Source organism: Electrona antarctica (genome assembly GCF_951216825.1).
Source record: "Electrona antarctica genome assembly, chromosome: 3".
Lineage (NCBI taxonomy): Eukaryota > Metazoa > Chordata > Actinopteri > Myctophiformes > Myctophidae > Electrona > Electrona antarctica.
This window is the reverse complement of record NC_136808.1, coordinates 16,674,325-16,691,330: the sequence shown is the minus strand read 5'-3', so window position 1 is coordinate 16,691,330 and position 17,006 is coordinate 16,674,325. Positions and strand designations below refer to the sequence as shown.

Genomic DNA, 17,006 nt, shown 5'->3' with positions numbered 1-17,006 from the left:
TTGCGTATTGATGTCACGTGACGTCAATAAATACTAGCCAAATGTCCAAATGTAGTTCTACATGACATCATATTTGGACATCATATCGATGATGCAAGATTATCTGGCGGTACAGTAGAGTATTTCGCCACAAAATGTCCAATGTATGTGTGTGATGATGTCAAACGTTTGTACCCCCATGCAACATAAATATCCTGGGGGATAAAATGCAGTACATACTCCTGAGCGACTCAGATCAATAGGGATCAACTGTAATTTTTTCCATTAACATCATCTGGAGTCAGGCTCTCCTTCAAGCGGTTTTCCTAGATTTCCTGTCTAGGACCTTTACCCTGTATTGGATTCATAATAAATCTTATTACTGTGTGTTGAACAAACAATTCTGCAATAGTATTTACGATTGAGTGAGTGAAGTTACAGTAGGATGTTACGGCAGGTACAATACTTAATACAGTGTGTAATACCGTTTACACAGAACACTGGAGATTGACTGACAAGGAAGAGAACGACAAGGAAAAACGTGAGAAGAGATTGAGTGAGAGATTGACTGACAAGGAAGAGAACGACAAGAAAAAACGTGAGAAGAGATTGAGTGATGAACTTGAATGTGGCTAAAATGCTAATGCTAGCAGGCAGTACTATCCCGGCTTTCATCACTTCCTTCCTGTTCCGACCTGCTGTCCTCATCAAGGTCAACTGGTATTGGAGGTATAGGTTAGGTCTGAAGGTAGACTATACTGACTGTGAGGAGTACCGGTTCTGTTATTCCCACCGTGGAACACCAGGGGGTGCCACACCGTCCCTCCTAATGCTGCATGGCTTCTCAGCAAACAAAGACATGTGGCTCTCTGTGGTCAAGTACCTACCCAAGAATCGGCATATTGTCTGCGTGGACATGCCTGGACATGAAGGGACCAGCAGGACAAATGCAGACAATTACAGCATAGAGGGACAAGTCAAACGTATACATCAGTTTGTAGAGAGTATCCATCTAAACAGAAGTCCATTCCACCTCATCGGTATGTCCATGGGCGGTAACGTAGCAGGGGTGTACGCCGCCCGCTACCCCTCTCTCCTGTCTGGACTCACCCTCATCTGTCCTGCAGGGTTGGTGTGCCCCACAGAGAGCATGTTTGTGAAGAGACTGAAAGAGTTAGAAAGCACTCAGAATGTGGAGGATATTCCTCTGATCCCATCCACACCAAAACAGATGGGTGACATGGTGAAACTGGTCTGTTATGCAGACTTCAAAATACCTTCAAAGATTCTACAGGCACTTGTTAACGTAAGGATCCCCAACAATGACTTCTACAGGGAAGTGTTTCTGGAGATTGTGGGAGAAAAGTCTCGTCGTTCTCTCCAGGACAACCTGCATCTCATCACAGCACCCCTCCAGGTGATTTGGGGGAAACACGACCAGGTGGTTGATGTTTCCGGGGCGTCTGTGTTGCAGGAGGCTCACCCTGGCTGCCAGGTGACACTGTTGGACAAGTGCGGTCACTCTGTCATCCTGGAGAGACCCAGGAATACTGCTCACCTCATCATGGACTTCCTGTCTGCCCAGGACATCAACAAACAAGCATTTAGTCAGGACACAAGAGGATTGACAGATGTAATTGCATGAGGTTTATTCGGGGGGAAAGGACATTTAAGACCTATTCCGCTTGCACTGAAAGACGTGAATCCACTGGCAATTGTTCAATGTCGTCTTTATTGGTTGTATTTTGTTCTGTTAATTTCCCCACTCTTGATCTTGTATAATTTTCTAACTTCAGATGGAGTGGTAATGAAAGAGTCCAATTCCCGTTTCTTCTATGAACAAAAAATGACACTTGTGTGAAGTAAGGGGCACCTTGTCTCAGCCCTTTGCTGCCACATGACGTCATGGGGGCATGAATGAGACAAACATAAAAAGTCCAATGGACTTGGCTGCTACATGACGTCCATGATGTCATGTCTATAAGATTTGCTGAAAATGAAGCACGCTCACGCACACACACACACACACACACACACACACACACACACACGTCGCACAGGCGTGAGGCCCTGTGCGACGGCACCGTCCACACCACCTAAAAAGCGTCCCTTTAGCCAGAGTAATCTAATCTAATCTAATCTAAAATAAACTAACTAACTAAAATCTAGTAAGAGAGTGAGGAGTCTGGCGACACGCTTTGATCTCGCAGCAAAGCGGGGTGCTATGGGCTATAGTTCCAAACATTGGAACTATCCCATTTACACCTGGGAAAAACTGAATCCATTCTCTTTGGACCAAATAGTAATCTCAACAAGGCAGATGGCTTCTTGGTTAGAGTGGGTGACAATATTATTATCATACGAAAAGATGAAATTACCTATCTAGGTTCCATCCTGGAGGCAAATCTTTCTGGTGATAAAATGGCCACCAACGTAATCAAAAAAGTCAACCAAAGAACAAGATTCCTATACAGGATCTCCTCACTGGTCAACAAAAACCTTGAAGACCCTAACAGGAGCCCTCGTACAAGGTTTCTTCGACTATGCATGCACCTCTTGGTACCACAGCACCCCAAAGGCCCTCAAAGCAAGGCTCCAGACTTCCCAAAACAAACTGGTTAGGCTACTACTTGGCCTCACTCCCCGAACCCACCTCACCCCTGCCCACTTTGACAGGCTGGAATGGCTTAGGGTTGACAACAGAGTACAGCATCTTGCAATGGGCCGTCTGGTCCACAAGATTCGATACACCACCAAGATACCCATGTACCTGTCTAAATACTTCCTTAATGTCAACGAAGTCCACACCCACAACACCAGAGGGAGTTCAACAAACCATGTGCAACCCAGATTCGGCACAAATAAGGGACTCTAAATTAATTTCGCTCCTATGCCACCAAAATGTGGAACGCCCTACCAACAGTCATTAAGACATGCGAATCCCTTGACTCCTTCAAAACCGCTCTCGAAACTGGTCCCGTAAAATCTGAATGTATTTTTTCCCGTCATTTACCGTGATTTCCTGTTTTTGGCTATATAGAAGTGTATATTTGTACGTCTCTAAATGTTATGATGAATTGAAAAAGGTGGACCCTCTGAATAGAGACGGCACCGGATTTCTCCTCTCATCCACTTGCATTAAGTTGCTCAAAAGCGCATGAGGCGATTTCACTCCTCCTTCCGGTTAGGAACAGAGTGCATTCTGGGAAGAATTGGGCCAAATCGTGAACGCGCTGTGCCATTGACTATCATTGCACGCGTTCACGTATGAAACAGCGTTCACGTGTCATCATGAACGTGCACAATGATAGTCAACGGACCAGAATTGGCCCAGCGCTGCAATACCAAATTCGGACACTATGTCCATTTCTCCTCAGGGTTTCCTCCGGGTGCCGTCTCTATTCATATATACTCTAAGGGTGGAAGTCCATGCAGAAGGTACGCTGCAATCGCTGAAATCACAGCGCGTCTTTTCCGGGACTTATCATTCCTATCCAAGGGATCTTTGCATCTTGATTGGCCTACTGAACGTCCCCTTCCGTTACGCATGCGGAAGCTTGAGCGGCTTCCGCTATGCTTCGCAAGGAATCTCAGGAATACTCAAACAGATTTTATACAAACATCACGCAAATCCATACACATTATCTCTATGGTCATGTGATCAAGATGGAGGTTTCACATTCCATCCTGATTACCAATCAGGATGTGATTAACAATCAGGATATGATTACTAATCAGGATTGGGTGAGTTTGGCTTGAACCCAGCGTCTGATTGCCGTGAAACCCTTGATGCGCATTCCCACAATACTAGGCCAAGGAAGAAATATCACCCACCTCAAAGGCCTCATTCACACGTACCAAACACCAATCAAGCAATGTTTGGTCGTTTTTTTGGGCCACCACAATGCTTTTCCAATGGGAGTCACATGGTTTGATCAAACATTTGTGTTTGATTGCTGATGGTGTTCTGCCCCTCCCCCTCATCAAACAAAAATGTTTGGTCAAACCATGTGACTCCCATTGGAAAAGCATTGTGGTGGCCCAAAAAAACGACCAAACATTTGCTTGATTGGTGTTTGGTACGTGTGAATGAGGCCATAAAAATGGTAAATGGTGCATTTATATAGCGCCTTTATCCAAGGCGCTTTACATAGATTGCGCATTACATTCACCCATTCACACACACATTCATACACCGATTGCAGCGGAAGCCATGCAAGGTACCAACCAGCACATTGGGAGCAATTTGGGGTTCAGTGTCTTGCCCAAGGACACTTCGACATGTAGACAGGAGGAGCCGGGATTCGAACCGCCGACCCATGGATCATTGGACGACCTGCTCTACCTCCTGAGCCACAGCCGCCATAGTGGCGCTATAACAGGCAGATTCACATTCATACGCCATGTCCATTTTTTGCATATATGCCATTCGTATGCCATGTCCATTTTTCTCACACAATTCGGTACACACAGACATACGGTGTACCGAATTGTGTGAGAAAAATGGACATGTGATCAAGACGCATCTCTCAGATTTCTCATATTCCATTCCAATTGGCTAACTTTGCAGGACTGGCTTGATTTGCACGAAATGCCACAAATCATGACACGCACGCACACTCACAGTAGAGTAGGGAGTATAGGCCTCATCTGTATAGGCCTATCTGCCTCATAGAGGCACTACAACAGACCACTTAATGTTTTGAACAATAACTCCTGGATTCTCAGTCCATAGGCCCCAGCCACTTAATTGTGCCAGATTAAAATGTCTACCATTTTGTGTTTTCTTCAAAACACACGTTTTGCTACTACACTTTTTTAGTCTGGACATGTTTCCACTATAGCCTGGACCACAGAAACACACATTATCCTAACCTGGTAGCCAAGACTTGCTGCACAAATTGTTAACAGATGTTGGTCTAGAGAAAAACAACAATCGATTTTACTTCTGTAGTATGATGTTATCCTGGGTGATTAAACCTGCATTGTGTTGCACTGTGATCATCGTTTGTAGACATTTACTATATCTTTGGTATTACTTTAGCTTCAGACCAGGTTTAAATAGGGATTCTCAGCATTAAGTCTGTCAGAACAAATGTTAGGCTTCCAGAGATACAGTATAACGCCTTACTCAATACCTCATCCCCAGAACTGGGACCACTAATGTTGAAGTGAAGCTTTTGGGGAAACCTGACAATGAATGGGCCTGAACGGACTCATGAGTCCTTGTTGATTTTGAGGGAGTGAATGCTCAGTAGTATCAGTTTTCCACTGTTGCTGCTACTGGCTTGATAAGCTGGTGGTGTTCTAGACGGTGATGTCATGTCTTCAAGAAAAATACACAATGATGATTGCCACACGTCTATCTCATTGGGGTCTCTGGAAGTACACAAAATCTTGCCCTTCTCCCTCTCGTTTTCACCAAAACTTCTCACACACCCATAATAATAATAATAATAATAATAATAATAATAATATAATATATAAGATAATATCCGCTACACAGCAAGATCCTAAAATTATTATAATTATTTGAGGGGCGCTAGCCCCTACTATGCATGGCTTTTGAGGATTACATAATGTGTCTATTGACTTTATTGTTTGTTTAGACTGTAGAGCACTTATGATATATAAATCGTTGAAATGAATGAAATGATGACATAAGGCCCAAACCACACCAAAGGGTCGCCATGCAACTACTTGGGTCCAAACAGTTGCGAGGAGTTGCATGGTGACTCTTTGGTGTGGTTTAGGGCGACCATTGAATTCAACCAATTGAATCACTTGGGAAGACGTGGGTCAACGTGCAGGACATATCACACAGCTGGGACAACGCTCTTTCTCTCTCTTTAGTTTTCTTTTTTCATTGCATTTTCTCATTGCATACATACAGTACATGTGTGTGTTTTTGACGTTAATTTCTGGCCCATTCTATTATAACTTTTACTTCTTACTTAGGCTCTTCTCCATCCAACGCGGTTTTGGGCTGTCCTTTCCGCCTCTCCCCCATTCTATTATAAACAGGTGTATTATTGTTGGTACTGTACTTACTTACTTACTTACTTACTTACTTACTTACTTACTTACTTACTTACTTACTTACTTACTTACTTACTTACTTACTTACTTACTTACTTACTTACTTACTTACTTGTAGCTAATGCAAATCCTAAGGTCTATCTAACAGCCACATGTGTATTTAGTCAGACTACAATCTGAGTGTGTGTGTGTGTGTGTGTGTGTGTGTGTGTGTGTGTGTGTGTGTGTGTGTGTGTGTGTGTGTGTGTGTGTGTGTGTGTGTGTGTGTGTGTGTGTGTGTGTGTGTGTGTGTGTGTGTGTTTGTGTGTATGCGTGTGCGTGTGCGTGTGCGTGGGCGTGTGCGTGTGTGTGTGTGTGTGTGTGTGTGTGTGTGGTCGTTCGCGGGAGAGAGGTGGACTGACAGACGGAGAGATTGACATTTTTTTCACGAGGTGCATGTTTTTATTTATTTTACTTCTAATAGGTGCTTGGCCATGTCTCGATCTTGCAAGGACCTTTTGCCTATAAATGATTCAACAATGTCTGGAATAGGCTCAGACTCAGTGTGTGTGTGCATGCAATTCCGTTTCCTCTCTACAGCTATTTAGTCACAGCTAAGTCCGACAGGGATAAATATTTTAACAGCATGAAACCAACACTTACTGTTTTCCAACCGTGTGTCATCAAGCTGTCGAATAGGCCTACTAATATAGTTCCTGTCTTTTGTGTTGGGATGGAATAAAGGAACATCTTCAGAGAGATGGTCTCTTTATAGTGTTTGAATTACGGTCATTACGGTCAGGGACTGTGTCCAAGTCTGTGATTCTTCCCCCTATTGTCATTCCATGTGAATGTTAGCTTTTAGAGAAGGTTGATCTTGGAAGTACATGCACTAACTTCGTAGCCTTCATTTCCAATTTGTTGAGTTCATTTTACAATAAAAAAAAGTGTCAACATGTACAAAGAGGCACAGCAAACTATCCGGGAAGTAAAGCAGTTAAAGGTAAAGCTAGGGAGCCCCTGAGTGGCCGTAAGAAAAATAAATGATCTTGAGATATTATCTTGTTTGAACGAGATATTATCTCGATTGAACGAGATATTGTGGCTCCGTATAAAGCAGTGTTCTGTTAGCTTGTTCAAAATAACTAGTGTGTTCAGCCTCTTACTGAGCCTCTACTGTTCAGGGATTGGTTTACAAACCTTGTAGTCATGTTTAAAGTTAAGTTAAGGTTTACTACAGTATATGTACAGTATATTGTATCTTGTTTATGGGTGGTGAGCTAGGATCTACAAGGCAGACAACTTGCTGGAATGGATTGAGGAGATCTGCTTCATGTGCACGTCATACTGAATGGGTGAGACATTTTTAACCCAGAGTAGCCTTAGATTATTATTGCTTAGCTGAAGCTCTACATGCAATAGGTCAGTTTTTCTTTTTCTTTTCTCCCCCCCCCCCCCCCCCCTTGTTTTTCCGTCTTTTTCCTGAAGTAAAAAGTAAGGTCGTAGGCTAGCACTGTGGGCCCCAGGCTGCCTCCAGCCACTCCGCGGTGTATAAGGAAGATGGACGACCAACGTTCTGCTGGATCTGTGGAGCCTATACCATCTGTGTTCCAGGTCACTAGCACATGTTTCTAATCAAGCCTTCCACTCTCCATGCCTGCATGGTTTACTGAGCTGGCACAGGCCAGATAAATTGAGAAAGTACCATAGCCTTTACATGTGTTCCCAGAATGTGTCAAGTGTACGCAAAAGTTACCATATGGGAGAGCATATACTGCTCTGCTTATTGTAAGTTAATTTATATTTCCATGTGGGGGGGTGCATCAGCTAGGCCGGGATGTAACAGGGGGTGCATGGCCAAAACGGTTTGGGAACCGCTGCAGTATAGCAATAATGAGTACTATCCCAATATAGAGCTTTTTAACACTTATTTTAACCAAAGAAAATCACTTACCCTACCATTAAAGTCTGATTTAAGTCTCTATTCATTACATTGGTATCCTAGCTAGGGTTTCCTTTGAAAAGAAAATAATGGGCAAGTGTAACCACCTGGACTTGAATCCTTGTCTCCTTCAGGGAAAACCAAACATCTACCAGTACCACTCATCCAATTTGGCCATGGGATAGATTAGAGTAAAATCCAGAGAGAAGCACGCACATCCCAAAAACATCACAGGTTCACACACTGTATATAAGCGCAAAGAAATATATTACAAGAGGTACAACATTTCGACACTATCTGGTCTTCATCAGGTCAGGTCTGACAGATAGATTAGTGTTCTCACTTGTGTTCTCACGTGATCTTTTTATTTAAAACAACAACAACTTTAATTTACACAGATTACACACTTAAAATAAGGACTGGTACATAACTCAAATACAAAACATAGACAACATTAATTTTAACCATATCCTACCAACAATAAAATGACAAGCATACATAAATCACATGAGACCTGTAGCCATGGTTATGAGGTACGTAAGTAAGGATTCTGCCCTTGGGGTATAACTTTTATCCCAAATGTACAAAATCTCTCAATACGATTTTAGCATTGAGCTCCCATATATTCCACAACTCCAGACAGAGAAAAACTCATTCATGTCTCCTTTGAGAACATGTGTGAGCCTTTCTAATAGAAGTTACAGAACATTTATGAAGCCAACTGGTATGACATCATCAAGCAAACAAGATTGATAACCTTGACACTACCATAGAATACTAAGGATTCTCTTATATCTGTTCATTCAGGTGAAGCAGGACAGGGTGCAGAGTGTAGACCTAAGATATATTGTGAGTTCACATTAAATGCACATGCCTACACTCTGTATTTATAATCTTAACACTGGCAGCATATTTAGCTTGGTCAGTATGTTATTTTTAAGTGGTGCAACCACTTCATTACGGAGCTTTGTGTGTCTGTGGGCGGCTGGCCGGCTGGGTCTGTCCCTGGCTGGGTCTGTCCGAGCACGAAAATAGCGCTTGGTTGGTTTTCACAACCAAGTGTCACTGTTGCGCAGCCTAAGACACACACATACACACACACACACACACACACACACACACACACACACACACACACACACACACACACACACACACACACACACACACACACACACACATATTAACTGTATACCCCACATGGTAACTCTGTCATTTCTCAACCGTTTCGGACGTGGGGCGGCTCGCCGGAACCGGCCCGGCCCTCTGGGCGCGTTCCTGGGGGTCTGGATGTTCCTGGGACCCCCCGGGGACCCCCACACGGTAACCCTGTCATTTCTCGTCCGTTTCGGACGCGGGGCGGCTCGCCGGAACCGGGCCGGCACCCTGGTCGCGTTCCTGTGGGTCTGGAAGTTTCAGGGACACCCACACAGAGTTACACCACTTTTACAAAGAAAGATGGCTGCAGCAGATGGAGCTCTCCTCACCAGAATGGATTATGTTTGAATTTATTAGCCTGAGGTCCTGAGTAGAAGCCGAAGACAAATGGTGACCGTGCCTTAGCTGTCAAGGCTCCTTGACTCTGAAAGGAACTGCCTGAGGAGTTCGGGCATTTTAAAGTCAGTTTTCTTTAAACATACTTTATTTCATTTTTTCTCCCAATTTAGCATTATACCAAATAATTCCTCCCCACACATTTCTGTATTGCCAGCCACTGCTGCGCACCTGCCAGTGAGGAGCCCCCACCTCACCTGGAGGACGTTGTGTCTCCATCTTACTCCTACTTCTACTACTCCAGAAATATATCTTAACATAGGCTAATTATGTATTGTATATGCACTGAAATGTACTTGAATGTCTTTTGCATTTGGTAGTTTATTGAATTTGAATCGTGACTTTTCTTGTGCAGGAAGTACAGGGGTCTCTCTTCCTCTGAGTGATGCTGGGCCCCTAATGAAAGTAGCAGAGGTGGATCTGCATACTTTCACTGGTAGAGTCATTAAAAGCAGGATCTACAGCAACCCCCAATGCAGCATGTCTTACAGTAGCTCTGTCTCTTCTCTGTCCTTGTCTGCGCTGGGCTGAAAGTCCATGAAGCATCACCCCCTTCCTCATCAATGTTTCATTCCAAGCCATAACAACAACTTCCTCCTTCAACATTCATCATTACCAAAAACCTATATAGTGGCATCTCTCGTTCTATATGTTGTCCTCAGAAGTGTCCAGACCGTTGGCGTCTCCAGTCATCTTCACTCTCCATACCGTATACATCTGGCCAGCTCTTTTGTGCTTTCCACACCAGCATCTTTCTTTAGCACATCCACGTAGGTATGTGTACTGTACTGTAGGTGTGGGATCTCCTCCTGATCGATGCCTGTGTGTTGGTTTCCAGAACTCTGCGGCACTGATTTAATGGGTCTAACGGTTTGATGGGTTAGACTCTAACCCATCAAACAACCACGCATGCAGAGTGTGAAAACCATTCGTATCTGATCAATAAAACCAAGCTCTCTATTGTGATGTATGCTTATTGGTGACCCTCAGCTGCATCTATCAATGTCAAGTATACCTATAGAACAGGTTGAAAAAACGAACTGCTTGGCGTTTTATTGGACAGTGAATGGGCTGATCACATTGATGTTATTGTTTGTAACCAAAATGGGAAGAGGCATAGCCATAGTCAAGAAGTGCTCCACCTAGTCCGATGAGGTCAGATCAACAGGAATGACGGGTGGGGAAGGATCATCATATGGAATGTCAGAACAGGTCAGCTCCATATACTGTTGGTATATGTAGATGTAGAGTTGCTGGCCGGCTCCATATATGCAGATCTAGGTGATGATTCAGTCTTCTACAATATGGTTATCCAGGGTTAGATGAAGTCAGTGTCGTGATCTTCATATATGGAGATGGCCATATATGGTGGCGTGATGTGTCCCGAGGCGTGATGTCACGAGGCGTGACCATATATGGAGGCGTGACCATATATGGAGGTGTAATGTCACGAGGCGTGACCATATATGGAGGTGTGGGGTGACTAACTGACGGACGTTATAGATTCAGGTTTTCATAGTAAATGCGACAGAGGCTCACCATGCATGCTGTTGGTGTAAGTAAGTTATCACCTGCACAACCTCCCACCAGCTGACTGGCCAAGACCTGAGGAGTGACAGCTGAATCAGAACAATGGCTGAACGATGTATCTAATTTCTTTAAGGACAACTGCTGGTTCACAAGTTGACTGGCAGCTTAATTGAAGGCTTATAGTCGTCTACAGTACACTGTCAGTGTTTTCACCTTTCCCTGGTCAGTCGGACACTTGGGGGAAACTGTGTCAAATGGATGGTCTAAGATGGAAACAGATAAATCAACCTGCTCACCCCATTTACGTTTCTGTGCGTGTTCAAGCACAAAGGGGGGGAAATTGGGGACCCGCTCTCATTCTCGCCGGCCGCATCTAGGTCGTTGGATGATGTAAGGTTAAATGTTATCTTGGCCTTGGCCATGCAAATAGAACATGAAGGGAGAAGGGAAGTCAGAGAAACATCTTAAAGACCCCAGAGACTTGAATTGGAGCAGATTATGTCTGTCTGCAAAATGGAGTTGGTTTGAGGAACAAAAATAGTCCATTCAAAGGAAAGTGTTCCAGTTGACAGGCCAGCGCCGCCAGCCTGGTGACATCAGGCCTTGTTCAACAGTCTGGTGGTAGCCGGGTGGAAGCTGTTCAAAGATCTGGTGGTCTAGCTTGCCCTTGAGATAGATCTTCCTCCCTTTTGGGAGACAGATGTAGACACTTGTTTTAATACCGTGCCACCATACTTCGCTGTCCAAAACAAAGCAGTTTTTTGCTGCAATACTAGTAAAGCCAATAAGACATAATGGCTTCTCTGCCTCATGCAGACAGTCTAAATTGTTTAGTTAACTCTGCCATACTATGTGCCTATATGAGTTGGTGCCAGCGGCTGCAGGCAGCAATTCAGATTGTACAAAATAGCGCCAGCCCAGTCATCTGTTGACTGAGGAATATTTTGCCTATTTGCAACCAGGTGCTGTTGTGAGTTATTTACAGTATTTAGAAAACACAAAAACAAGCCTCAAGTCATAACCAAGGTGCTCTGGTGTTATAAAATAATGATAACGATAACAAAGCAGCTAGAAAACATGACGGGCAAAAACAAAAGCCTGCCTACCTTCTACTGGCCGAAAAGTACAAACGTGGCAACCAGCCCTTGTGTGTCTAACAATAATTATCCAACATAATGAATTATACAGAGAGACCTCTGTCTTACTGGTTGCAAGTCTACGGAGCCCCTGAATGGCCATGCATTCAAAATATATTGTATCTTGTCCGTACAAGATAATATCTCGTCCGTACAAGATATTATCTTGTCCGGACGAGATATTATCTTGTCCGGACGAGATATTATCTTGTCCGGACGAGATAATATCTTGTCCGGACGAGATAATATCTTGTCCGGACGAGATAATAATTATCTTGTCCGGACGAGATAATAATTATCTTGTCCGGACGAGATAATATCTTGTACGGAAAAATCCATAATGTGGATGAGAGAGAATAGGCAGAGGCAGGCCAACACATCCTATCCGCCAGCACATGCTATTGGTCGAGTCAGAAGAGCAGAACCAGAAAATGGGAAGTGAAAGCACAATTGGTGGAAAGGAGCAGGTGATGTGTTGATTGGCAGATGACAAGGTAATTGATGACTGGAAGTGACTGCAGAAAGATAGTGGTAGAGTATAGAGCTCTCTGTATAGAGCTGCTGGTAGTACTTACAGTCTTACACACAATAATATTAATAATAATGGAAACACCCTGCCCCATTAATAGGTATCTGTAGTACAGTGCAACTTTATCTACAGTGTATATACAGTATCTAAGGGAAGTTCCATTAGCATTTATTTAACCATTATAACAATTATAACAGTGTGTGTTTTTCAAGAAAGTCCAGGCAGCACATTTAACATAGCTGTAGTGTAGACAGAGAATGTACTATGTAACACAATTACAGACAATAAAGGTTGAAGATTATGCCAGGCTAAATATAAATTTGGAAAACAAACCCTGGAGATTTACCCATTTTCCTAATGATTATCTACCGGTAATTACCTAACTGCATGCATGGAAATGAATGACAATCAACCCAAAGAACAAAAATGTTTAGGAAGATTGTAAAAACAGATAATTGACCAATTAGAATCCAGTGAAAAGCATAATAATTTGGTGTCTTTTGTTAAACTTAGTTCACCTGTCTGGAATCCAGCTAGTGTGACAGACCATTGGCAATGATTCAGTCTGTTGCCCAGAGACCAAACATTGTGTTTTATATGTTGTCTGATTGTTCTTCTCACATCCTTAACCACTACCTCAGTCTGACTTCTTTGTTGAGTCATTAAGAGATGATCGCTTGTATTGGTGTTATGGTACCAAACATCTTGAACAAACTCACAAAAGCTTCAGTTCTTATAAAAGATCTTTAACATATGGTTTCCAGATAATGCAGTAACTTGAGCTCCTGTATTGAAACTGCAGTTGTTCTGCCAGTTTTTTCTTTACTCTTCTTTTTTTCTGCTGTTATGTTGAATAAATTACCAGAGCACTATTTCAGAAAAGATACAGCAAGCACATGAATTCCTAAGCCTTGCTTGGAAGGAACTCCCTGTGATATTGTACTGGTAAAATGCCTAAATTACTTTCTGATTTTACCAGCATAAAACGATTTAGCAGCAACCAACCTGTTTGCTGACGGCCTGTGCAGAAGAAAACATTCTCTATAGTACTTCTTCCAGCTGAGAAACATTGCCAGAATGATGTCCTTCTTAGCTTTTGCAGACCTTGAAAAGGTTGGTCACAGCTTTACAGGTGTAAATCCATCACTGCAGTCTTATGAAATGTGGAAAGAGATAGAGAGAACAAAAGAAACAAAATGTTCAATATGAGGAGTGTGAAATACATAAGGTGATGATACTGAACATTAATGTAAATCCTTTTATCATGCTTTTATTTAATAACTGTATTAACTCCCTGTACACTGTTCATGGGCTCAGTAAAAAAAAGTTGTGCAACTGATTGAACTAATTCTAAGAAACGCAACCATGATGCACCCATCCTGGCTTATCTCAGGCTGGGTGAGTTTCAGAATTTATTGTAAAATTGTATTGATGACTTTTAAAACCTTGTTACAGTTGAGATATTATGCTGGTCCAATATGAGCCATATAGGACCCTCCTGGTTGTACCTAAAACTCACCTCATCACCTCTTTTGTGGCCCAGCACTTACTGCTTTGCAGCAAGCTAGATGTCTACAGACAGACAGATGTATCTGTCTGTGTGTCTGTTGGCAAACCATGATTAGACTGATTACCAATTTACTATTAGAGCCACATTTCTTTTCTTCTGCACATTGCCAGTAGACTACTTTTTATTGACTTCTAGCACAACAATGTCTGGGTTGTAAGGCCCGACATCGCTGAGAATATCTGGGTTGTAAGACCAAATATCCTGTCTCGTACGGAGGGCGATGGAGTCTCCTGCGAGGAGCGTAGCAAATGCTGCTAGCCTCTAGTATCAATGGAAATACCGACTCTTTGTTACTCAATTTACTTCTATATTTGTAAAAAACAAAAAATGAATAAACAGAACATTAAAAAAATAAAATAAGGCTTAGCTGGATGCTGGAAGCTCTCATTACAAGGCCGAAAAAGTTTCGGGATGCCAAAACTTCTAGCACAAGAGACATCGCTGAGAATATCTTGTTTGTAAGGCCAAATATCCTGTCTCGTACGGAAGGCAATGAGTCTATGGAGTGTACAAATACGTTTCATACTTTTTGAAATATTCAACATTCATTTTGTATGGAACATAATGGGGCCTGGATTGGTCTGAAACTTTGCCCAAATTTGGTGTTATATGTCCTAGAAAGCCTGGCTTTGTGTGTTCCGCCCATGACGTGGGCAAGTCTATGTACATTTTATGACACAATTCTTTCCTTACAAACTTTCAGGCCAAGTCAATGGCAAATGATGTCACGTGACTTCATCATCATACTGTACATGTAACATGTTCATCGTGATGAAATGCACCCTTCACTTTCAAACAAGCGTGATATTACTATTATAGCCTGAGTTGCATTAGTGTTGTTACATAGCCTATCTTAACAGGTGCTATCCTGATAACATTATGTAGCCACATTGGCCTGGTCCGTCCTTTGTTCTGGTTTGTTGTCTGGATGGTTTAAGGTCCACTTTTACAACCTCCTTGGCATGTGCCTTACCTTGTAATTCACTTGATGAGGTAAGATTAAGAAGCTAATGAAAATTATGTGGAAAAACAACGGTCTCTGAGTGCTCTAAACGACATGACTGAAGTTCTAAAACATTCTCCACATCCCATCCGCTGTCTCCCTCCTTTCATGTCTGCCTGCCTTTATCTGTTTTTGTCGTTTTTTTCTCTCTCTCTCACTCACACTCTCTAGCTGTCTAGTAGCACACACATGCATGCTCAGGGACATGGCTCACTGAAAATTGTGGGAAACAGTACTTCTGTATTAGGTCTTAGGTGGCACTCAGGGATGATATTTTGGCATTATTATAATATGGCAATGCACATTATTGAATACAAGTGTGTGGATGTTCTGTAGGTTTGGGTTTGGGTTTAATTGTCTCCACCAGGCCGAAGGCACGGGGAGAGTATGCTTTGCACTCCGTCCGTGTGTCATTGTGTTGTGTGTGTCTGTCCATCTGTGTACATCTAATCTCCGGCACCGCTGGCCCAGCTGTGCACACACACTCCCTGGATGCCAATCACGAACCTCTGTCCCAATTTTCCCACAACAACCTGTTATAGGCCTAGTGCCACCATGGGGCTGACTTTTGCAAAGAACATTTCTTTACATTACTCGTACACCTTTTATCCATACATTACGCAAATCGGTAAAATATCTAAAACCACATATTACACACATAAAGACCCCCAGGAAAGTGTTCTAAATCTTCTAAACGTCATTAACATATATTTCTTTGCAAACAGGGTGAAGTGTCCCTTTAACACAGCGTCCGATTGTGGTGAAACTGTGCACGCATATTCTCACTAGGCTGAGGATGAAATGCCACTTGACATTTTTCAAAAAACGCTCCTATCCTGGTGGAGACCTGTGCACTGAGGGGCACTTTTAGCTTCAATATGTGATTAACGGACTGTTGAAGAATACAAACTAATAAAAATGTCACATGAGATGAGAACTTTCCAGTTACCGGTATTTGAATATATATTTTCTCCATTGTCCTTTTCTACTGTGTAGAAATGCAGGACATAAGGAAAACAATCTCGGGTCCTTGCTTAAAATTACTTTTAAATATAAGTAGGCTAATGATTCCACCAGTAGCACAACCATTTGTTCTATGCGCACAACACATGTATATCAAGCTTCTCGCTTCTTCGGCTCACACAGAGTACTCTGGCATCATTATCTTTGTCTAGAGCAGCGTTAACCACAGATAAAACATGTTTAAGTTGCATAATGTATGATAACTAGTCTAGTTTAATCTATAGTAAAGAAAGATCTAAGCCTAAATTATACATCTGCAACCATCTGACATCCTGTGACACATTTCCAAGAAAAAGAGGGAGGGTTCCTGAGGCAGACTAAAAGAGCCTGGGAAAAGAAGGGATGTTCTACAACAGTAAAGAAGACAAGGAGGAGGTTTATATAAGAGAAAGGGGAAAATTAACTGAGAGTGTGGGGGCAGTGTGAGAGAAGGAGACAGAGAGAGAGAGAGAGAGAGAGAGAGAGAGAGAGAGGGGGGATTTCTTATACAAGTTTGCCCTGAAAACTCCAGAACAACAAAAAGGTAAGAAAAAACCCATCACGTACTGTATCATTTATCTAACCAGTGTTCACATGAACTACAACAATCAATAGTAGCAGGGTTATAAATGTTACTTGATTCATCTAATTGGTTACTGATTACCTGCACAATTTGCTTGATTAATCAAGACATTTTTCAATTGCAATCAGTAATGTCAAGTCATTAAGTAGGGCTACAGCAA

General features: G+C 42.6%; 1 protein-coding gene across 1 annotated transcript; it reads left to right on the top strand.

Annotated features, from left to right (window-relative positions):
- Positions 1-616: 616 nt before the first annotated feature.
- LOC306919668 (monoacylglycerol lipase ABHD6-like) lies at positions 617-1,624 on the top strand (the record flags this gene model as incomplete). Its single annotated transcript, XM_079496223.1, has 1 exon — positions 617-1,624. The coding sequence occupies one exon, from the start codon at positions 617-619 to the stop codon at positions 1,622-1,624; it is 1,008 nt and encodes a 335-aa protein (XP_079352349.1).
- Between the last annotated feature and the right edge of the window lie 15,382 nt (positions 1,625-17,006).